Source organism: Bubalus kerabau, chromosome 13 (genome assembly GCF_029407905.1).
Source record: "Bubalus kerabau isolate K-KA32 ecotype Philippines breed swamp buffalo chromosome 13, PCC_UOA_SB_1v2, whole genome shotgun sequence".
Classification (NCBI taxonomy): Eukaryota; Metazoa; Chordata; class Mammalia; order Artiodactyla; family Bovidae; genus Bubalus; species Bubalus kerabau.
In genome coordinates this window covers 7,492,492-7,517,645 of record NC_073636.1, presented here as the reverse complement: position 1 = coordinate 7,517,645, position 25,154 = coordinate 7,492,492, and the positions used below count along the sequence as shown (strand labels likewise).

General features: G+C 40.7%; 1 protein-coding gene across 16 annotated transcripts in view; it reads left to right on the top strand.

Moving 5' to 3' along the window:
- The window catches only part of TASP1 (taspase 1), a 281,853-nt gene that overhangs the window by 169,774 nt on the left and 86,925 nt on the right, over positions 1-25,154 (top strand). For 13 of the 16 annotated variants that reach the window (XM_055543419.1, XM_055543421.1, XM_055543418.1 and 10 more), the window contains one exon: positions 2,024-2,134. In XM_055543419.1, the coding sequence (XP_055399394.1) occupies positions 2,024-2,134 (111 nt within the window). Of the gene's footprint in view, positions 1-2,023; positions 2,135-3,773; positions 5,941-6,657; positions 7,639-9,150; positions 14,912-25,154 lie in introns of those variants that run through there. The other 3 variants (XM_055543429.1, XM_055543423.1, XM_055543431.1) reach the window with 3 other exon arrangements.

Sequence of the window (25,154 nt, the reverse complement as noted above, 5' to 3'; positions counted from 1 at the left end):
ATGGATAAAGAATGGACCTATTAGCCTCTGAATCACACTTCAGCTGTATGAAAGTGAAAGTTGCTCAGTCGTGTCTGACTCTTTGTGACCCCATGGACTGAATCCTGCAGGCCAGAATACTGGAGTGGGTAGCCATTCCCTTCTCCAGGGGATCTTCCCAACCCAGGGATTGAACCCAGGTCTCCCTCATTGCAGGCGGACTGTTTACTAGCTGAGCCACCAGGGAAGCCCTCAGCTGTATGCCAGCATGTCATAAGAAACCTTAGAAATTTGTGCATAAAACCACAGAAGTCAGAATTTCTTTGTTTTTTTTTTTTTAATATAAATTTATTTATTTTAATTGAAGGTTAATTACTTTACAATATTGTATTGGTTTTGCCATACATCAACATGAATCCGCCACAGGTTTGGAACCTGCAGGAGAACAAACTTTTGATGTCAAGGCTCTTATGTTAAAGGTGATATATGTCAGAAAAGAAGTGATAATTTTAAGTTTCCTGGAAAACAGCCAACCATTGGAAAACCTTATATATTCCTGTATAACATGAGAGGAAAAAGTCTCTCTGCCACATACTGTATATTGTTGATGTAATGTTAACTTCATGTGGTTTAGCTGTTTGACTGGAGTCATGTGCACATAACCTTCTGAATACCCAATTAGCTTATAATATGACAATTTCCTAATAATTATTATTGTTCTAGAATATAACATTTCACTGTTCAACATCAAATATATATACAAAGGGAATTAAATTTTATGGAGTTTTAATAAGTGTCAAAAATGCTTTCTTTTCTATTAGCTTTATTTTAATTTTTCCCCAATTATAAAAATAATAGTGCAAAGCTTTAACAAAATGGGGATCACCATAATCCTACCCACAAGTTATATATTAAATTGCATACCTAAATGAAGGTCTTAAGTATAGATACTCTCAAGGAGATATTGAGATCTTGAAAGAGATTTATATTTACTTTACCAAAAAATACGGGAAAGGTATTTCTGGCAGTCAGACTAAAACTCCAATACTTTGGCCTCCTGATGTGAACAGCTGACTTATTGGAAAAGACCCTGATGCTGGGAAAGATGGAAGGCAGAAGGAGAAGGGGGTGGCAGAGGATGAGATGGTTAGAAAGCATCACTAGCTCAATGGACATGAATCTGAGTAAACTCTGGGAGATAGTGAAGGACAGAGGAGCCTGGCATGCTGCAGTTCATGGGGTCGCCAAGAGTTGGACACAATGACTGAACAACAACAAAGATTTCTGGCAAAACATAGGTGATTTTAAAAAAAAAAGCATGACAGGTGTTGAATAGTTTGTATTTTTGACGATGAGTGTGTAATGTACGTGTATACATAATATATACACATGTGTATATGCATATGTGCATGTGTATATGGGGATACAGGGAGGAGGGAGAGGAGGAGAGGTCTACATATGGAAAGAAAACTTCTGAAATGAATGGAACTATTTTAAAAACTGCAGGTTATATTTTTACAGTAGATTTATTGCCTAATGTCTGTCAGAGTACACACTAGGCAAAGAGAACCGTGTGTTACATCAGTTTGTATTGGTTTAAATTTCGTGAACTTAAGAGCTTTTGATTAAAATATACATACTACTACATATGAAATAGATAACCAGCAAGAACCTACTGTGTGGAAATTATACAACAGTTTCTTGTGATTATTCAGCAAAGGAAACGAAACAGAACCCTCAATAGTTGCTAGCTAGAGAATCTAAATTCCTGTCTTATGTGAATAATTCCTATGAAAAAAGGGAATTATTTTTATTTTCTTCATTTCCTTTCAAGATTAGACAGTCCTGTTTCTTTAGTTTCTGCCAAATCTCATTACTAAAGTTACTAAATAGATTACGCATAGAAATCATTTCATCCATCAATGAATTATTTTCCAACATAACTACTTCTTCAGTGGCGCATATGGGCGTTAGTGCTACTAAGACAGGAAGGATGTTTAGTACTGCCTTTGCTCAACCGTTCTTGGTTTCTTTGGATTTCTAGGGTGTGGGGAGCATCTCGTGCGCACCATACTAGCCAGAGAATGTTCACATGCTCTCCAAGCTGAAGATGCCCACCAGGCTCTGCTGGAGACTATGCAAAACAAGTTCATCAGTAAGTATAATGTCAAAAAAAATTTTTTTCCTTCTAAATAGAGATTGTTTTGCTGAGCTGTAAGCTTCATGAGTCAGATATCATGTTTGTATTGCTAGACCAAAGTCCAGGGCCTAGCATGGACTTAGACACTCAATTCACATTGGTGTGAAAAGAAATTCCATCAAAATAGCTACTACTATATAAAATTTACTATCTAACCAATAGAACGCCCAAGCTGTGAAACATTGTCCAAGATTAGAATGATATACAATAGAATAAAATTCTACTAAAACAAAATTGAAAGGACTACCTCCTTTAAATCTTTTCTGTGATGCAACTTGACTCTTTTTATAGTTGTCTAGGGTTGAGTTGAAATCCAGCCTGGCTCCATTTGCCGTTGTGAAGCTACATCTGGTTGGAAGAAGGGATGCCTTTGTCTAATCTGTGGAAAGATTTTCTGTAGCCTACCAATTACCCTATAGATAACTGTTACTTTTGTTTAAAATATTTGACTCTGGATTTTCCCATCTTTTTAACATTGAACTTACCTCTATGAAAGACTTATGAAATTGTATAAGAAATATAAAACATACTTCTTCTACGCTTTATATAAAATGTTAAAAATAAGTTAGAGTAAGAAGCCATGAATGCATAAACTAGGGAAAGACTATCACAGGGTTTAATCTGGAGGGTATCTCCAAGTAGAGAATTAAGAGGATAATATGAGGTGCAAATTATATGGTGAGGACAATACAGACAGGTGTCTAGGAAAAAAAATCACCCTGAAAGGACTCACTGATGGCAGACTCCTAGAACTGGCCCAGGAAGCCAGAAAAAGAGGGGAAGACAGGAATGTGGGCACAGAGACAGAGATATGACAGTGGGGTTGGCATGGTGGGGGCTTGGCATCTACATAACTCTTAAGTAGAGCAACGTGTTCCCGATGGGCAGCAGGGCTGGATCAGCCAGGGATCAGGGCTTTTTTCCCCAGTTTTCCCACAGTGTCCAGGTGTCTAGTCATACCCCTTCCCCAGCCCTACCTTTAGGGTGCTGGTGTGGGTCTGGCTAGCAAGGGTTGCCCCGATCTATCTTGTCAGAATTTAGGCTTTACCTACTCAAAACACTTTTCATCTCAAAGCGATCTCTGCTTAGAATTTATGAAAGTCCATTCAAAGGACCAAATATAAGCATGCACCTGATGGGCTAGATAGGGGGTTCCAGGGATGGGGATAAAACTGAATTACTTCCTCAGATTTATATGCATTGTCGCTCAGCCCTTAGTAAGTATCATGCCCTTTTAGGGAAGATTTTAGCATAGAGAGAGAAAGAAAAACAGATTATAGGCAAAAAAGAACTGGATTTATATGAAGGAAGAAGAGAGTGAATAACTATAGAAAGAAGTTTCAATATGAAGAGATTTTGTAACAGGTGCTTTCTTCCAGTCATATGACCTGAGGTTATGAAAACGTAAATAATGGTATGAACTACATGCATGCTGGTAAGAATCACCTGATAACAAATTGTGAGCTGAGGAATGTGTTAGGAACGGCCTTTGAGGTCTGCCTTATTTTTCAGAAAAAGGTTGATGGCATTTATGTTACTCCATCCGCAGATGTATCAGCAGCAGACTCCTCTTTTTGTTCTTTTGCTTTAACAGTTACCATCATGGAATTCTGGGTTTAAAGAAAACCAAATTCTTGGCCTTAACAACGTATATAATTTATGTAATTTGCTATTAGTTGTCCAGCTATACCAGCTGCGTTCTCAGAACAATGGGAAGGAGTGCTGAGAGGTGAAAAGTCAGCACTTAGGAGAAGTTCACATCCTGGAAACCCTGTGGTTATCGCACATGTCCATTTTCTACCTGTTGCGAGTGACCTGAAGCCCTTTACTGCATCCGAAACCACGGATTCACTAGCTAGTTGTCCATCTCCAGGTCTGAGGTCCCCTCTTTTCTCTTCTGATACTTTGTTATCTTCACCTTTTGTATAACTTTTGAAACTACTCAGAGAGTTAGGTTGCAGTACTCTTGTTTTCCCCACTCCATCCCATGACCTCATGCATATTGAACCCCATCTTAAAAATTCCAGACTCTTGGAAAGGAGTAAGAAACTTTAGAGCTCAGTTTTTCACCTGTGCTCACTAAATCGTTGAAGCAACCTATTTTACAAGAGTTCAGTGACTTGCCCAAACTCAGCTGGTTAGTCAGTGGGTGTTCGTTTTGCAAGATCATGCTGTCCCTTCCTTTTATAAGTAAAACATAATGTGGAATAGCAAAGACTATTCCTAGACTTAGGACAGCTGGGTTCTGCTCTTAACTGTGTGTCTGACTCACTGGATCTAACAAGGTACTTAAGTTCTGTTTTGTTTTCTTTAGGGGAAAAAAAAAGTTAAACAAGAGACAATTTCTAAATTCCTCCACCATGCTAAATTTTATTAATTCTCTACTAGATTACACTTGTAAATATGAGGTGTAATCATATTTTAATATGAATTTTAATCAGTTTATTTGGAGTTGGAAATGGGATTAGAAAATAAAAAATTTCTGGGACCACTTGAGAATTTTCAAGAAGCATAGATGATATTTACAAAATGTTATAACAAAGTAAATTGATTTTACTAGAAGCCTGGATGAGAAGCAAGGGGGTCAGGTTCTTTACTATTTTATGAAATTAGTTGTTTGTTTTAAAATAAGTCTTTTTGTCCTTAGTTTCCTCATGTGTAAAAGAGGGTCTAGCTCAGTGGTCCCCAAAGTCCTTCCTGATCCAAAATTCTGTTTGGTTCCTGGTTTGTTCACCAGCCAACCTAAAATGTGTGTGTGAAAGTCAATTTAGTCTTTAGTTGAAACTATAAATTGAAACCATTTTAGGTGGGTTGCAAGTTTCTGTCTAAGGTGATTTGGTCAAAATCCTCTCTAGTGATGTTTGTGGCAAGCTTGATACCACTTGGTTTTGTGGAAAGGCATCGTGATACTCTTCCTTTCTTGCTTCCTTTGTTTTCTCTTAAAAAAAATTCATAAATAATATATCTAGAGATTCTCACGACAGTGTATACATAGGAATATTTTTTATGATGCTCAGGACACATTTATCTAAGCCCCCAGTAGTTCTTCAGTTACAGTTCAGATCTTCCTACCCCGGCACTGGTTCCCGTGGCCCTTTCTGCTCATGGGGCTGCCCCCATCCGTGGTGCTTTCTGTGTGACTGTTTATCCAATTGCAGAGGCAGTTGTTTATCGTGTGACCTCACTCTTCTGATGGACCTAAGAAGAGCTGTTGGTTTTTCAGTTTGTTCAGCTTTTTACTTGTTAGTGTAGAGTGATGACCTCTAAGCTCTGTATATATTGGGCCAGAAACTGGACATCTCCTCCATACTCTTTTCCCAAAGGTTATTATCACATTAAAAAAAATTTTTTTCCCTAAAATCATGGATTAAAAAAATGGTTTCCAGTTTTAATTTATCTCTTTTCTGATGAGTAAATTTTCAGATATAACTTGGCCTTTTATGTGAGTCTATGAATTATCTGCTCACAGCTTTAGACCACTTTTCTGTTGTGGTGTTTGCATGATTTTCTTTCCATTGACATTTAACTTTTATTAATGGTAAAATTGCCTTAAATAAAATATTCTAAAATGACACAGTAATAATCATCTGTGCAGAATTTTAAAATAACCCTGTCTTTTTGAGTAGTGGTATGTTTGATATCTGTGACCTTCCACAATAATAAGGGATTTTTTAAAAAGTTAATTTTACACTATGATTAAATAATGTGTTTTTATGTATTTTTTCTAAAGTAGTCAGTAACTTATTAAAAGATTCCCCACCCCGCTTTTTTTGCAGTGTGAAACCTCTGAAATTATTTTAAATGTAGGGTTCTTTGAAAATTGATTTTTGATAAATAAAACTTTACTGTGATAGAATGAATAGAATAAAATTGAAAGACATTTTGAAGATTAAAATGTTTTTGTTTCCACTTATGTTACCTTTAATGCAAAGATCCAGAGCTTTGGTTTGACTTAATATAGGAAGCATAAAAGAGAATAACCAATTTGTGCCATTTTTCAAAAAACCACTGTTTGTATAACATACAAAACCCATAAAAAAAAGGTACTGTAGAAATAGTGCCTTAATAATACTTCATTCTAACCAGTTGATTATAGACTGAATGCTTAGTTAAGTAGGGAAAAGAAATAAATAGATTTCCTTTTTAGTTGTGCTTTTTAAATTATACACACACACACACACACACACACACACACACAGGCTCTTACAATGTTTGGATGTGACTTTTCCTATTCATGGTTGTTTTTGAACAAACTTGGTTTTATGAATTGTTCTTTTTTCATACAAACTCCGGCTTAACATGTGGTATGTGAACTTCAGGGTGGCATTATAACTTCCTGCCCAGTTCTCTACAAGTAATGTCATAAGTGAAGTGAAAGTCCCTCAGTTGTGTCCAACTCTTTGCAACCCCGTGGATTATACAGTTCATGAAATTCTCCAGGCCAGAATACTGGAGTGGGTGGCCTTTCCTTTCTCCAGGGGATCTTCTCAACCCAAGGATCAAACCCAAGTCTCCTGCATTGCAGGCCGATTCTTTACCAGCTGAGCCACAAGGGAAGCCCAAGGATACTGGAGTGGGTAGCCTATCCCTTCTCCAGGAGATCTTCCTGACCCAGGAATCAAACGGGGATCTCCTGCACTGCAGGTGGATTCTTTACCAACCGAGCTATCAGGGAAGCCCTAAGTAATGCCGTAGTACATTTTTTAGTTGGTTTGGCTCTCTACTAAATATGATCATTGATAAAATGTTACCTGTAAGAATCAAATTTCTGTATGAATTTCTAAGCTAAATTGTTGATATCAGCAAAATACAGACTAGGTGACTATTACTGAAAAATTCTATGTGGTGTATAGTATTATGATTTTTTTTTAAAAGAAGGCGTTTTACTCTGTGTTCCTTTATGTTATTGCTTTGGGGAATGTGCTTACACTCTTTTTGACGTCATAGGTTTTCTGTCACCCTATGATGATGCCAGAATGCCATCAATAACTGGGTTTGTAGGGAGTCCACTTCTGTGATTTTCTGCCAACTCAGGAAATTATAATATTTGATATATATTTTCTTTTAATGACCAGCTTCTTAGGTAAAACCCTGATAATTTGTAAGCATTAGGTTTCATAGGAGGAGCAAAAGTATATTGTCATTATACATTTGAACTTCTTATCTGAAGTCATATATGATATTTCATGAGTTTCGTTATAATTTAGAAAACCATAAAGTATATACTGGTCTCTTTATCAGTGCATCTTTGGATTCTTACAAGACTTTTCTCCATATTCTTCATGCATGTTTCTTCTTTTCAAGCCCTAAAATCTTCTTCCTCAGAGAAGTTATTTTTTGAAATCTATTAAAAAAGATGTTCTTCCTTCATTGTCATAAACATTGTGATATAAGCCTGTTGTACTCTCATGTCCAAATTGTAAAATAAAGAAAACAATAAATTAGGCATCCCCAAAGCATTCAATTCAGTTCAGTTCAGTCGCTCAGTCGTGTCCAACTCTTTGCGACCCCATGAATCGCAGCACACCAGGCCTCCCTGTCCATCACCAACTCCTGGAGTTCACTCAGACTCATGTCCATCGAGTCAGTGATGCCATCCAGCCATCTCATCCTCTGTCATCCCCTTTTCTTCCTGTCCCCAATCCCTCCCAGCATCAGAGTCTTTTCCAATGAGTCAACTCTTGGCATGAGGTGGCCAAAGTACTGGAGTTTCAGCTTTAGCATCATTCCTTCCAAAGAACACCCAGGACCGATCTCCTTCAGAATGGACTGATTGATCTCCTTGCAGTCCAAGGGACTCTCAAGAGTCTTCTCCAACACCACAGTTCAAAAGCATCAATTCTCCAGCGCTCAGCTTTCTTCACAGTCCAACTCTCACATCCATACATGACTTGGAAAAACCATAGCCTTGACTAGACGGACCTTTGTTGGCAAAGTGATGTCTCTGCTTTTGAATATGCTATCTAGGTTGGTCATAACTTTCCTTCCAAGGAGTAAGCGTCTTTTAATTTCATGGCTGCAATCACCATCTGGAGTGATTTTGGAGCTCAGAAAAATAAAGTCTGACACTGTTTCCACTGTTTCCCCATCTATTTGCCATGAAGTGATGGGACCAGATGCCATGATCTTAGTTTTCTGAATGCATTATTTACCACTAATTGTTGGGCCCCAGGTTTTTATACTGCAGAATTTTGGACATATTTTTGTTTAATAAGTATTCATTGAAAGCCATGAATATACTTTGCTGGCTGCTGTGAAAACTGTGAAACATTCACAGATAAATACAATAGATCAGCCTTACTGTCAAGGAACTTGTGTTCTATGAGGAGAGAAAAGTCAAATGTACAGTAAATAAAATGTAAGATGCAGTTTAAATGTGAAATGTAAGTTTCATACTAAAGTAGAGGAAATATAGGGACTTCATTCCTTGCAATTTTGTCAAGTGGAGATCCTAGAAATTTTGACTGCAAATAATCTAATAATGTTGGACAAAATATTAATGACAAAATCACACTTTCAAATGAATGGGTTAGAATCTTTGTTTAAGATATTCCTAGTTAAATGAAGCTTCCAGGGGCTTTACAGAAGTAAATGAAAATCCTTCCTAAATAAGTGCTCTTTCCATTCAGGTCTCAAAGAAGTGCTCAACTGTGAATTCAAAATAAGAGCTAAAATTAAAATGAAACACACATGATGGAGAGTTACTATGAGAGAAAGTATGTCAACAAAAACTTTAACCAGACCACCAAAGACTTTAGATATTAGAGCCACTAGGTAGAGAATATGAAATAAGTAAAAATTTTAGACATTGCTGTTTTTCAATAGATACAGTCATTTTTAGAAACATATTTATCAGTCTTATAAAAAGTGGAACATGTGTGTGTCCCACAACCCAGAAATTCTAGTCCTATATTCACATGGCTGGGGTGACATGCACAGCAATATGTACCGGATTGTTTTTTTCTTAATAGCAGGAAATGGAAACCACTCCAATGTCCATCAACAGGAGAATGCTGTGTGGCAGTGAAAATGAACGGATCTCAGAGACACACATCCTTATGAAAGAACCTTAAAACCATAATACTAAGTTAAAAATGCAGTTTGCCAAGGACTGCAGTCGGTGTTGCCACCATGAATATAACTTTGCAAAACCAGACACTATTAAGACGCGCATGCATGGTAAAACTATGTACGAGAGCAAGAAGTTATGGAAAAATAATTCAGGATGGTGGTTTCCTTTGGGAGAGAAGACCTGGGGAGTCTAAACAGTATTAACAGTGTTGGATTTTTCTAGTTGTTTGGTAGATCAATCAACATTTGTTCTATTTCATGTGTTCTGTTAATATGCTACATGTATCTTTTTATGTTTTATGAAAAACTTCATAATTAAACCCTTAATATGTTAAGTAGGAAAAGCAGAGTTCAAAAGAAGCAGAGGAAGAGGTGTCATATCTAGTAGATCTAGGGGCGTGTCATGAATGAGGTTCCTTCAGGAGGGAGATTCTTAGACTGGGTTTGTGAACAGCAACTAATCTAACTTAACAAGTGGACAGAGTATATTAGGGAGAGTGGTGTAATGATAAATGAAAAAGAACACCCCCAAATTGGGCTTACTGTACTGGAGAGAGCCACCTAAGGCTTTGGCAATGGAGTGCAATGGTAGGACATGGGATGGATTGGAGGAGGAGGCCCTGTAGGTCAAACTACTAATGTGAAGGCCATGGCAAGTAGAGAAGCAGAACTCGAGTGGATGGAAAGGAGAGTCAGGAGTCAGAGACTCTCAGCGAGAGAATCCTTGAGATTCTTGATAGATGACTGAATGGGACAAATGCAGTGAAAGAACCATCGAAGTAACTAGAGTTTTGATTCTCTTGGACCTGGACTTTCAAGGGCAACAAGACCTGATAAGAATGTCATGCATGGAACATTGAATACATGGAGAGAATGGGGTTGATTTGGACTGTTGTATTGGCATAGAGGTGTTTGTAGACAAGACAGTCAGTTGAATATGTGGACCTGGAGCTTGAGAGGGAAGTTGAGACTCTGGACTTGCCCTTGGAATTTATGGAATTCATGGCATCTTTCACAGAATGGATGATCCAGCTGAGGAGGCCAGATGTGCTTGTATGTCCTTTCCTCAAAGAGGTCTTTCCTAACCACCTTGCCTATAATTTTAACTTCTCTTACTGTGGTTTGTGTTTCTTCTCGACACTTACTTTATCCTGTACTTTATTATTATTGTCTCTCCTAAGCATGGCACAAACTCTGAGAGCAGAGATTTTGACTGTTATTCTACCCCACATCCCCTGCATTGCGGTATCCCCAGCAGCCAGAAGAGTGTCTAGCAAAGAGAACATCTGTGGAATGAATTAAGGAGAGGGTGAAAACCTTTAAGGTGTCTGCCTTCAGAACGGGTGGAAAGAGTGACCTGTGAGGAGACAGGAAAGAGAGGGAGAAAAGATATGACGAGGAGGACACTCATCTTGAAGCCAGAGACATTGAATTTTTTGAGATAACCAAGGAGTTTCCATGTGTTTAGAGATATAAAGGAATATCAAGAAAAAGCTGGTAGGCCAAGTCAGTAGGAGGGTATGAGTCAACTTTCAAGCATGTGCAATGGCAGGGTAAGAAAAGAAGGTCTCTCAACAGCTGGGAGAGAAAGAGGACCAGAAATGATGGTCTTCCAGCCAGGGTCTTTGGTGATAAGCTGGGTGGTTGAGAGTTCAGTAGATGACTGACATCTACAACTTCGCATTTCAGCTGTGCACCAGTAGCACACAAACTTACTGAAGATTGATACTTTGCCTTTCATCTTTTTTCTCCTTTAACTAGAGTGTATCTCATGGAGGATCAGCGAGCTGCAAAATCAGTCAGATTGTTCTTCCCAAGTGACCGTAGATACATATACAGAATATTTTTAAGTGTATAGTCATTTTACAAATCAGGATAAATTTAAGTGAGTGGGTGGATAGGGACAAAAGGAAAATAGAAGAAAGATAGCAAGTGATTACAAGGTTGACAGTCACTTTAGAAATGAATGTGGTTTTCTCAGGGCCTTCAGGAATGTTCTTTAGGAAGCTGATGGCAGAATTGAAAGAGGCTTAAGAAGTAATCATATATCTCACTTTAAACAAGATGCAGAAAGCTTGTGCTGTAAGGCTGAGAGGAGGGAGAATAGGAAGAGTGATTGGTTAGATTATACTCAGTGGAATTGTTGAAAGTCGTAAGAATTTGACACATAATTTTCTTTCTTTGGCTAGAGCAGGTGGTTATTGACCCAGGTCATTTGTTGACCCAGGTAATCATCATTTGAAAATAAATAGTTCATCTGCTTATTAAATTGAAATTAGCACAATTTCCAAGAAGCCCAGAGGTTGCTTGCTGTGGTGTGGCTGAAGTGCTGCTCTTGAAGGGAGAGTCTTGGAGAAAGCTGGGTTGTCCTGTCCTGGGGAACTCAGTCATTTTCCTCTTCTTCCTCTCCTGTTACAAATAAGAAAAAAAGAAAAACTTGTGATTGTATTAAATTACTAACAATTGAACAGCAGCAGATTAGCAAAATGAACTTATTGGAATGAGTGGAAGTGGGTATCTGGCAACAGAGCTGTGACTTTGCTGGGCTTTGTGCATTCACAACCCAAGTTGGTTTTGTCCCTGTGGCCTAGGTTTCCTGTTTACACAAGAGCTCTAGCCTTCTTTTAGAGCCTGGAAATCCCATGTGTTTTGGACACTTGGTGCTTTTTAAATAGCAGAGGATGATGATGTCAACAACAGCAAATGTGTTCTTACTCAAGCCTTTTGGGAAACAAAGAAAAGACCATTTAAATTTCCTACCAAATTTTGATAACTGGAAATAATTTGGTAATAGTATTTGGTTAGAAAGCAAGTAATAAGCACAGTACTGAGAAAGGAAAAGAGCAAAACAGCTCTGTAAACAGTGTCATGTTACTCTAAAAAAAAAAACCTACCAGTTTTGTTGCTGGTATATTTGTTTTCAAAGTTGGCCAGATTTAGGCACCGTGGACTTGATGATAAAGGTTGGTGCCATCACAGAATTGGGAGCTGATGAGCATTCACAATAGGTACTTTATTTTGAATTTTTGTTAAAAGATGTTTATGAAGTATTAGGATTTAATTAAAACCACTCAAAGAATGTGTTTCATCCCATGCTGAAGAAAAAAAAAAGAAAGAAAAATAAAGATCTTTGTTTCCATACTAGAGTTTTCTTTTCCTCCAAAGGGTACTGATTAGGTGATCAAAAAAGGGTTTTGTCTGTTCCTTTCGTTGTGAGCATGTGGAGAAAAGCCACTAATATTAATAGTTACAGTAAACTTGGAGCACATAATTATAATGTTGCAAGAAGGAAAGGAAAGTTCAGTCATACGAAGCTGAAGGCTGAGTTGTACATATAACTGATTAGTTTGAATAGGGCTTAAGTTACATTTGGTGGATGTGGGTAAAATAAGGAAATCCACAATTATTATAATATTTGTAATAGATTTTAGAATTGTTTTTATGGTTGTGAAGTTGCTTCTCCTCATCATAACCTAATTTTTCTTTAAAAGCCATTAGATATTTGAGAGTAACCATGATTTTTGAACCTGTGGAAACCACGTATTTGTGAAGACCGAGGTACATGTAAACAACATGATTCTGAGCCTCCTGCGAGTGTGGTGGAGCCCAGTGCATCCATTAGCATTAATCGTGGGCGGCGCACTCTGGCAGCTTCTCAGACAGCCCATCTGAGGCTCAGCAACACTGATGTCCTGCTGGTATTTATCTCACTTCTGGGTTGCGTTTTCAGGTTCAGGTGAGGCTGAGCTCAGATTATGGGCTTCTCTGGAGGCTCAGCAGTAAAGAATCCACCTGTCAATGCAGGAGATTTTGATCCCCGCATCAGGAAGATCCCTGGAGAAGGAAATGGCAACCCACTCCAGTATTCTTGCCTGGAAAATCTCATGGACAGAGGGGCCTGGCAGGCTACAGTTCATGGAATTACGAAAGAGTCGGATACAACTTAGTGACTGAACCACAACAACAAAGCCCTTGTTGGTCTCCTCATTTGCAAATGTTTTCTCCCAGTCTGTAGGTTGTCTTTTTCTTTTGTTTATGGTTTCCTTTTCTGTGAAAAAGCTGATAAATTTGAATAGGTTCCATTGGTTTACTTTTGGTTTTATTTCTACTGGCTTGGGAGACTGACCTAAGACAACATTGGTACAATTTATGTCAGAAAATGTTTTGCCTATGTTCTCTTCTAGGAGTTTCATCTCTTTACTTATGTTTTTAACCCATTTTGAGTTCATTTTTATGTATGATATGAAGGTGTGTTCTGGCTTCATTGGTTTACATGTGTCTATCCAGCTTTCCCAGCGTCACTTCCTAAAGAGATTGTCTTTTCTCCATTGTATTGATGCATTCTTGCCTCCTTTGTCCTAGATTAATTGACCATAGGTGTAGGGATTTATTTCTGAACTCTTTGTTCTGTCCCATTGATCCATATGTCTGCTTTTGTGCCAATACCACCCTGTTTTGGTTACTATAGCTTTGTAATATTGTCTGAAGGCTGAAAAGTTTATGCCTCCAGCTTTACTTTTTCTCCCTGGCAATTCTGGGTCTTTTATGGTTCCATATAAATTTTAAATTTTAGGATTATTTGCTCTACTTCTGTTAAAAGAGACACAATAAGAATATTGTGGTTAGGGAAGAAGATATCCTTGTTCTTAGGAGGTATCTTCTGAGTTTTTAAGATGAAGAGTTATAATGTTTGACACATTCCAATGGCTCAGATAAAAATATTGTGAATGTAATGCTTTTGCACTGAAGGCTAATGGTGACTCTGTAGGGTAATTGACTTTCTTTGTAGGAAAGCTTATGATAAAAAAAGTAACAAATCTTTGAGACTTAGGTTATATCTGAACTGTTTACTATTTAGCAAAACTGAGGGAACAGAACTGGTTTGTAGATCCTGAGAAGTTAATTAAAATTGTAATGTAGTTCGCTAAATAATTGAAAACTTATATTTAAGGAGAAATATACAGGAAATAAATATTTTTAAGTTTTGGATGTGCATTTATTTGACAGGAGGATTAAATTTTAATAGGAAGCATATAAACATAAATATATAACTACTTGGTTAATGCTTCACTTTTGGAATTGTGAAAAGCCCTCAGTATTTCTACTTTTCAGCTTATGCTTCAAATCTAAAATCCATTATATTGTTACATTTTAAAATATTCTTAAGGCAGGCAGTAAAAAATATAAACTGTCAGGGGTCACACTGTATTCATCGCTTCTACAGACAAACTTTTGCACCCTGTCCGAGTGCACACACAGAGTGGCATGTGCTGTGAGCTGGATTGTCCTGCAGTCGTTCTCAACGTCCTTTGCCCTCCCATGCCTCTGCTACTTAGACTATAAAAACTATTTACATTTTGAGACTCCCTTGGTTATTGTATGGCTGGGAGGCCATACAATATGCATCAAACCAACAAGATACAAGCAAGTGTCTGCTTGAAGGTTTCTGGGTGAGCTTTTTGTCTTCTTGATAAAAAGGACTGACATCACCTCTTTTCCTTTCTTCCCTTCCTTAATGTGAATGTACTATGTGGAGTAAGAGCAACCATATTGTAGCCATGAGCAAATGGGAGACTCATAGAAATCATGGCCTTGACACTAAAAACCTGTTGCTGCATATGTGAAAGCCACTTTGCTCTAGACTGCTTGTTTGGTGGGAAAAGTAAACCCCAAGTTGTTGAAGTCACAGCAGGTCTGGGTTTCCATCAGTTGTTGCACTTTGTGTCTTTTGTGGCGGGAAGACTTTACTCTGAGGGGAGCAGCGCGAGAGGAAGGCTACTGAAGTGAAAGGGTCAGTTCAAGTCTCTGGTCTGTTTTAGGATCTTTGATGATTCTTTTTCTCTCTTTAAAATTTACTTATAGTGGCTTAACCAAGGACTTATCTTCCCTCTTTAAAAGCCACTTACCATGACTTATCAGGAGATTAATTTTTCCTCTCCTAATAAGACATCCAGAGAACTTGTGCACCAGCCCCACATTCCTCCACATTCCTGGCCCTCTCCTCTGGCTCTGCCGCCCATAGCGTGTGGCTCTTACCATTCCCCGAGGTCACAGCAAACGTAGTGTGCCACCTGTGAATCACTTTTTCTTTTTAGAAAGTTTTTCTTTTCAAGTTGAAGTATAGTTAATTTACAATGTTGTGTTAGTTTCAAGTGTACAGCAAAGTGATTCAGTTATACATTCTTTTTCAGATTCTTTTGCTTATAGGTTATTATAAGATACTGAGTATAGTTCCCAGTGTATATATGTTAGCCCCAAACTCCTAATTTATCTCTTCTTCTTCCCCACTCCCTTGTATCCTCTTTGGTACACATAAACTTGTTTCCCATGTCTGTGATTCTGTTTCTCTTTTGTGAATAAGTTCATTTGTATCATTTTTTTAAGATTTCACATGTGAGTGCTGTCATATGATATTTGTCTTTCGCTGTCTGACTTACCACACTCAGTGTGACAAACTCTAGGTCTGTCTGTGTTGCTGCAAGTGGCATTATTTTGTTCTTTTTTCAGGCTGAGTAGTACTCCACTGTATGCATGCACTGCATCTTTATCCATTCATCTGTCCATGGACATCTAGGTTGTTTCCATGTCTTGGCTGTTTTGAATAGAGCCAGTGTGAACTTTGGAGTGCATGTATCTTTTCAGATTAGAATTTTCTCCATATAAATGTCCAGGAGTGGGACTGCAGGATCATATGATAACTGTGAAACCTTTTTAAAGGACTTTTCCTAAAAGGGCCTCCCACTCAACTTCTCTTTGGGTCTTCTTGGTCAGAACTGTGTTCTCTGGTCACTTCTAGCTGCAGAGAGACTGAGAAATTTCTGAGCTTTCCCTTCAATAAAATTGGACTCGTTTTAGTTGGAAAGAAAGAATGGATACTACGTATACATCTACTGTCTGCCACAGGGGTTGGATTAGATGATTCTTGGTCTAGATGGTCCTTTCTAGCTCTTGTAGTTATAAAGTCTGTTTAATAAATTCTGGGAGAATTGGTGATTAAAACTTTAATGCACAGCAGCAGATCTAACAACCTAGATTGGGGTTTGGCAGACTGTGGTCCACAGGTCAAATCTTGCTAGCTACATGATTTTGTAAAGAAAATTTTGTTGAAACACAGCCCCATTGATTGTTTTACATACTGTGTATGACTGCTTTTACCTTATAGCAGCAAAGCTGAGACTGTTTACTGTCTGGCCTTTTATAGAGAAAGTTTGCCAATCCCTGGCCTAGATGATCCAGAAGAGACCTTCCATCTTGGTAGTTACAAAAACATTAATTTATTCATTCAATGAATATTTGAGCATACACGACATTTTAGGCATTATACCAGACCCTGGGTGTGTGTCATATAGCAATGAATAAAACAAAATCCATGCTGTCATGGAACTTCCATTTTATCAAGTCAAGCAGACAAACAAATAGTTAAAAATGTAGTCTATGCTATAGTAATATGAGCTACAGAGACAATGAAGTAGGAATGGTGGATAGTAAGTGCAGGAAAGGAACTTGTGGTTTCTAAAGAGACTTTTGAACAAAAATCCAAAGGTGAGGAACAGAGCTGAGTGGCAAATGAAGGGAAGAACATTCCAGAACGGCAGGTGAAAAGGAGGCCACATTATGTCTGGAGAGGTTGAGAGGAGCAGGGTGATCTGAGTAGAGTGAGCGAGGGGAAGAAGGAAGAAGGGCTGGGGATGAGCTCAGAGGTGGCCTGGGCCAGCTTTTGGGACTTATAAGCCATTGTAAGATGGGAGCCATGGAGAGTGTTGAGAAGAGGAACAGCACGGCTTGACTTAGGTCTAACACGTCATTCTGGCCACAGTGCTGACAGTGGACTGCGGGGGCAGGAGTGGAACATGGGAGACCAGTTGGGTCTATGAGGCTGGACTGAGTTATAACAGACAGTAGTGGCTTAGACTAGAATGATGCTGGTCAAAGAGAAAGCAGAAGGTGAATGTTGGTAGCTTTCATAGGCAGAGCTAACATGATTTGCTAATCAGTTGATACAGGGTGAGGGATAAAGAGAGTCAAAGATGACTTAGGTTTTGGCCTGGGCAACTGAAGGAATGGAGTTGTTGTTTGTTGATGTGGGGGAAGCCTCCAGGAGGATGAAGTCTTGGGGGAAAGAGCAAGAGTTTCAGGTGGTGCTTACGTTGCAGGAAAGGGGACCCCTTCCAGGGCCCAAAAAAGAGTTCTTGTCTAATACTTAGAAATGAATTATCCGAGGAGACACACGTGCTAACAAAGCAAGAGACTTTAGTGGGAAAAGGTGCCTGGGCAGAGAGTGGGAGGGTGAGGGAACCCAGGAGGACGGCTGTGCCATGTAGCTCACAGTCTCAGGTTTTATGGTGATAGGATTCGTTTCCAGGTTTTCTCTGGCCAGTCACTCTGACTCCGAGTCCTTCGTGGTGGTGCACGCATTGCTCAGCCAAGATGGATTCCAGCGAGGGGGATTCTGGGAGGTCAGTAGGACAGGTGGCATCTCCTTTTGACCTTTCCTGAACTCCTCCGGTTGGTAGTGGCTTGTTAGTTCCCTGTTCCTTACTAGGACCTCCTGTTGTAAAATCATTCACACCAATAGTTACTATGGTGCCTGGCCAGGGTGGGCGATCTCAGTTAGTGTGCTTCCCCTAACACTTATTGAACGTGCAAGTGGAAGTGTACATTAGGCAGTTGCATATTTGAATCTCAATTTCAGGGAGGTGGGGAGGCGTGAGCTCAAATAAACGTGAGAATCGAGGGTGTGCTGATGGTATTTTAAAGTGATAGACTATACCAGATCATCAGAGGAATGGATATGAATAAAAAAGGTACTGAATGGCTCTGGAATATTCCAGAATTAAAGTCAAGAAGATGAAGAGGAGCCAGCAGGGAAATCGAGGCAGCGCAGCTGATGCTCTTCCTGGAGAAAGTCTAGTAGTTTGTGAAATCCAAGAACTAAAAACTTTCAAGCAGCAAAGAGTGATCAGCAGGTTAAATGCTGCTGGCGAGTAGTCAGTAACATGAAGGCTGAGGGATTGATCTTTGACTATAGCCCCCTGTGAAGGTTGTGGGTAGCCTTGCAAGGAGGGTTTGGGTGCTCTGATGGGGATTAAAATCCCAATTTGAGTGGGTAAGGAAAGAGAATGAGAGCAGAGAGGTAGAAGACAGTGAGCACAGACAAGTCTTTCAAGAAATCTTTCCTTTCTTAAAAGAAGAGAATGGAGTAACAGCTGTAGAGCAAAGTGGGTTTTGTTTTGTTTTGTCTATGTTTTGTTTTTCTACATAGGAGAAATTAAGAGCAAGTGATCTAGGAGAATGATCTAATAGAGAGACAAAAGAATGCTGTGTGTGTTTGGAGAGGGGTGACGGTGGAGGGGGTGGTGAATCTCTATTGTGGCGTCCAGGGGTGAGTGAGAAGGAAGGGGCCTTGTGATTGGGCAGAGCTGATGACCTTGGAGGAACAATGAGCAGTTTATCTGTGGCGATCAGGAAGAAGTCCATGTGGCCAAATCAAGGGGCTGTGCGAGCTTGCCAAGGCTCTTTCTGGTTGTTACCATGTTTCTTAGGAAATTAGGAAGCCAGGTCAGCTGCAGAGTTAGGATGGAGGAAGAGTTATTAGAAACTGGAGGAGAAATGAGAAAGTATAAGTCTGTGCTTGGGAAATGTATGATGATTGCAGGGCAGCATGGAAGGCCCAAATTGAGGTTAGTGCTCATGAATTTACAGAGTACTTGGCATGATTATGTGATTCTTTAGCCAAATTCAGCTTATGGTGCAGGCACAGGGTAGGGTTTACTTATGGTTGGCATTTGGTATTGGACATGAGTAAGCTGCAGTAGCTGGCAGATTCTGCAGGGAATTCATGATCATGACAGACCACAGATGCTAGCCCACTTAGGAACCAAAGTGGAGATTGAGGGGCCAGGGACAGGTTGAGAGATCACTGGAGTCTGGGAACTAGAGGGTGCGCGCTGGAAAGTGAGGGGTAGAGGTTAGGGGCATGCTCGCTTGGCAGTCACAAGGACTAGGTATGACAGGGAGAGTGGGTGACTGCCATCAAGTGCAGGACGAGATTCTTGGGCGAGAACAGGTCAAGGAATTGAGAGGTCAAGGAGTTGGAGGCATACCCTCCACACCGTGAAGTCACTAGGAACAGTGGCAGGACGGATGTCAGAGAAACAGACGAGGACATCAGTCTTAGAGCAGTGATGGGGAGTGACCTCTAGGGGCCAGTAGATGAACTGCTGCATGGACGAATGACAGGAAACTCATCCAATTCAGGGTCTGGGGACAGCCTGAAGGAAGAAGGAAGAGGACCCCCAACCCCACCCCGCCCGCTTGGGCACGGCATGATATTTGATTCTTTTTGTGAAGCTCATTTACATTCGCATCCATTTCAGACCTTGTATTCCCTTAAGAAGTGTAGAAATGCCAGCCGTTTGTCACAATGAAGAGAGGAAGAGAAATGCACTCTTCTCTGAATCCACAGCGTGAACATTGTATGTTGGCAAGTCCGTCTGCATGTCCTCAAATCTGCTTGTTCTTTGCTGAGCTGTGGAATCAACTGACAGGGCCGTGAGACAGCCACGGGGCTCAGGAGTCCTGGGTGGGCACAGCGTGAAGTTTTCCTCTTTGGCCCAGAACTCGATGCGCAAACTTAGCTATGGAATGAACAGCCTGAATGACTGGCTTTGCCCCCTTTCCTTCGGGGTGCTCACCATCAAAACAACACTGTTCACTCAGCTGTGGGCGTAGGTCGTGCTCTGCTGAAAGTGGCTCTGAGACAGGTGTGCCGCTTTGCGGTGTCTTGGGTTGACCGCTGTTTCCCGCATTCGCCTCTTGGCTGCACAGCTAGATGAAGGTTTTGCGCCACCACTGGCCAGGCTGTCTTCAGCTTTCTGTCTTGGTGGAGACGCCTAACTGAAAATGTATAAATGAAACCATCCCTGGAGCCTCTCTGCCAAGTTAGCATTTTGTGTGAGTCTCATGGTGGTGCTTCACTCCATTTCCATGTTGTTGGACAATTTTTGAGCAGAGGATCTTTCTCCTGTTTAGTGATGCTCTCCTTCTGGGAGACAGGCCCAGAATAGACCTTGGTTCTGTGGAATTCCCCCAATTCTTAGAGTGACATTTCCATGTCTATCTCAGCTTATTAACATAACATCTTTATGAAAAGATGAGCATGTATCTGTGCCTCTGGACAAACTTGCTGATCTGTAGATGGAGTTCCCAGTAGCCTTAAGAAAAATATCTCCTCTTTATCCCAGATTATTATTGGCTGTTTATGAAGTGTTGATACTTTTATATATTCATCTATGTATATTTATACAGAAAAATCATATAAAAACCATTTTCTTAATTTTAGTTTAAACCCTTCAAGTAGACTCACAATGCGTTTTTTTTTTTTCCTTACAAAAGTTCTACTAAAAACTCATTTTTGAAGACAAAGGGTTTTTTATTGATTGATAATTTCCTAAACCCATCCTGTTATATATACAGCATTCTGTTTTTGAAATTTTATTTATCTAGATCATGTGGTTTCTTGATAGAAACTTATAGAACTCCATTTTAAATTTTTATCCCTCTTCTCGTATGTTAAGGACAAAAACACAAGTTTTCCTTGTGGGTTATGTTGCTCATTTCTTCCCACTAAGTACCTAACTTTTGTTTCTAGCCCTTGTCTGATTACAAAGCTTTAAAATTTTTAAAATCTTATTTTGTTGTTTTATTAAAAGTTTTTTTTTTTTTTCTTAAGAGTTTCTTGGGTTTGATGGTCTTCTGCCATCCTTCTATAAATTAAAACAAAAGTGACTGACAGATTAATTTGGTCTTTCAATGCCATTGATGTCATATGAGTTCCAGTGGAGATACTTTCACAAATAAAAATTAAGGAAAGAAGTTAAGTTTTTTCATTACCTTTGCTTTCTTTCTAGCTGCTCTGTTATGATAAGATCTCACTCTCCAAAAATTGTTTTAAAAGATTAAAAAATTTACAGCTCTCATTTTTGCCTATCAGTCAGCCCTTAGGTCATTTATGGTTTACTTCTGCAGTTCCTTTTTTTGTTTTATTTATTAGACCGCTAGTAAAAGGTTACCCACAGCCCAAGGCTTCTAGGCATGTGTAGACTGTAAAAATTCACAATTAAATCAAACAGGGCAGCTAAAACTCCACACTGAAGGCGAAAAAAAAGTTCAGGGGTTTATTTAGTAAAGAAAGACAAGCTGAGAAATAGATCCTGCCAGCCACTAAGGTTAACGTACGGGAGCTGTGCTGAGTGGCGCCAGGGAGGGTGCTCCGAGATGAATAAGACTGTGATGGATGAACCTAGGGCAGGACTCAGAGCTTTGGACCAGGGAAGGAATTTCACAGGAAGCGCTGACAGCGCTGTGCCCAGGATTCCCGCCAGCTGTCCTCAGGGCACTGCTGTGGATCCTGCGTGATGATGAAGGGACATGTAAATGACCTGATTGGAGCGACAGGTCAGGGACAGGGACCCCTGGCACGTGTGCCGGTGCGGTACCTGGGCCCCTCCTGGGAACAGTGACCTGGATGCTCTCCTTGGCAGACACCCGCCTTCCATCCCCAGTGCCGTTTCCTCCTCTCCGGTTTCTCTGAGCAGCATGTGCTCGACGTGCCGGGGAGGCCGTGGTCCGTTCAGCTGCCTCTCTGGGCCCAGGGGCGGCGAGGCTGTCTAGGGGCCAGGGAGCCTCTGCACGCACAGGGAGGAGCTCTCACCTGGACCACACGAGTGTCCTCCGCACATTCCTGCCTCTCCTCCTGACCCTCCCCGAAGCCTGTCTGTGCTCCACAGAGCAGCCTGTTCTGGTTTCTTCTCTAGCCTTTGACGGTCCTCCGCTGCAGAGGGTAAAATGCAGACATGACCTCATGGCCTTGCGATGTGACTCCTGCCTGTCCTCTTGCCTCGGGCCTGCTCACTCACTCTCTTCCCTTGCTCATTATGCTGCCCTCCTTTGTTTTCTTTCTGTTTTTCTGATTTTCCAGATTCTTTCATACCCTAGGACCTTTGCATACAATGTTTCCTTCTCTTGATTATTCCTCTTTCTTGTCTTTGTGTGCTAAGCCACTTCAGTCGTGTCCTTCTCTTTGTGACCCTATGGACTGTAGCCCACCAGCTCCTGTGTCCGTAGGATTCTCCAGGAAAGAATACTGGAGTGGGTTGCCACACCCTCTTCCAGGGGATCTTCCCAACCCAGGGATGGAACCCATGTCTCTTACATGCACCTCTTATGTCTCCTGCATTGGCAAGCTTTAGCTGATCCCTTTCTCATCAACTTTTAGTCTGAATTAAAATGCCACCTGCTGAGAAAGTCCTGAGCATCAGTCTCCATTCGTCCTCATGGGTCTCCGCCTCACCTCCTCCTCTGTTTCCTCTGTGGCAGCTGTAATATCAGGTGTATATTTCCTTGTTTGACTGCCTCCTGCTATAGCACGTAGCCTTCCTGTGAGCCGGGCCCAAGTCAGTCTTGTTTCCCAGGGTACACCCAGCACACGGAACAGGGGCAAGTGCATAACTCACGGGTACATGGTGAAGCCTTGTCGACAAATGAAGGTAAAGCAACCGTGGTGTCCACACACCCTTACAGATGATGGGTCACCTTTTTGTTGTTCCCCCACCTGTTTTTCAGGATGTGTGCATGCTAAGTTGCTTCAGTTGTGTCCAGCTCTTTGTGACCGCATAGACTGTAGCCTACCAGGCTCCTCTGTCCAGGGGATTCTCCAGGCAAGAAAGCTGGAGTGGGTTGCTCTTTCCTACTCCAGGGCATCTTCCCGACCCAGGGATGGAACCCATATCTCTTAAGTCTCCTTGGTTGGCAGGTGGGTTCTTTACCACTTAGCATCACCTGGGAAGCCCAGTTTTTCAGTATAGCATTTTTTTAATTTTCCTTAAGTCCATTCCCATGTGCAACACTCCCAGCAGAAAAGGAACACTTACTCAGCTCTCAATGTGGGAACTCTGGATGGAGCAGTGCTTGCTTGACTTTTTGAAACAACTAATAATATTTTTGCTTCCCTGGTGGCTCAGCGGTCAAGAATCTGCGTGCCAGTGCAGGAGACCTGAGTTCAGTTCTTGGATTGGGAAGATCCTCTGGAGAAGGAAATGACAACCCACTCCAGTATTCTTGGCTGGGAAATCCCATGGACAGAGGAGCCTGGCAGGCTGTGGTCCATGGAGTTGCAAAGAGTCAGATACGACTTAGTTACTGAACAACAACCAAAATATAATCAGGGCTCTGTTCTTTGAAAGTTCTGTCCATGGCGACCACTGTCATCAGCCTTAAGCTCTTACAGATGACACCAGCTTCTTCACATTCCTGGGGACTCACTGCTGACTCTTACAGCTGCCGCTTCAGCCTTCTCTTTTGCTGCCCCACCCCCCAGATCGCTCTCTTCCTCTGCTGTTCCCATTTCAGCAAGTTGACCAGTTTTGGACACTGGTTCCTTGGCATTCCCCCCACTACCCTGCCCATCACTTCAGTTTAGCCAGTTCGGTTTGTTTCTTCTCTGTTGTTCTCCCACCTTGACCCTCTCTGCACGTGGTCCCTTGGATCACCAGGCCCCGCTCCTGTCCTTTTCTTTGCTCCTCTCACAGGCCCTCAGCTACTTAGTGTGACAGAGCCGCCCTCTGTGTCCAGACTCGGTTGCCCTTCCCCCATGTGGTCTGTGCAGGGCAGCGTCCCGCCACGAACTCACAGCCAGGCAGCTGTTCAGCCTTCCTCTGGGCTTCAAAAATCGAGCAGATATCGAGGACCTGCCATTTTCTGAATATTCTGTGTTCTTGTGGCCTTTCTCAAGGTTCATCTGGCCCAATTAGTGAAGAGCTGTGACCGCTCATTCTAGTGCCTGCTTGGGGACATGATACTGATCCAAATTCAATCCATTGTCCAAGTTCAATCCAGATTTTCCCCTCTTTCCTCTACCCTGAGGCCCTCCCCTAATACAGTGAGTGTGCCCTTATCAAGTTCTAAACTATTTAACAAGAGGCCCTCTATTGGGCTATTCATTCATCCATCAAACAAGTATTTATTGATCACTTGTTTTATGTCAGGCACTATTCTAAGTCATGGGTGGTGAACAAGATGTTCTAGTGGCCATTGCATTCTAGTAGACAGATATAGATATTTATAGTATGTATATAGTATATTTTATATATATACACACTATATATAGTATATAATATATATTATATATACACTTTATATAGTATATTATATATATACACACATATATTTGTAGTATATATATAGTATACATACAGTGTAGTATGTGTATTTGTATATATGAGTCTGTGTATAAAATTTAATATATACACATTGTTCTCTAGCTCTTATCTAAATAAATTGTATCTTGCCATCTGGATTGTAAGTTTTTCAGAAACAGCTTTTATTTTTTACTGTTTTGTGTACCACAGTGCTTGGGTGACTTCCCTGGTGGCTCAGATGGTAAAGCGTCTGTCTACAATGCGGGAGACCCGGGTTCAATCCCTGGGTTGGGAAGATCCCCTGGAGAAGGAAATGGCAATCCACTCCAGTACTATTGCCTGGAAAATCCCATGGACAGAGGAGCCTGGTAGGCTACAGTCCATGGGGTCACAAAGAGTTGGACACGACTGAGCAACTTCACTTTGCTTGGGTGAATGCTGAATACAGAGTTAGTATTTGGTATGTTCGCTGACTTCACTAAAAATGTAATACATAGACAAATATTTTCAAGATATAAAGCCTCACACATGATCACATTGGTACAGTTTCTAACTGTGGTCTAGCCCTCTCTGTAAATGCCCTCCTGCATTAACCAGTGTCTCCCTGTTATGGGTGCAAACTGTAATGGTAACTCAACGTGTACGGATACATGATAACCTCATTTAGAGTTCACAGTGTAAACACTGCAGTGTTCTAGATCTAGAGT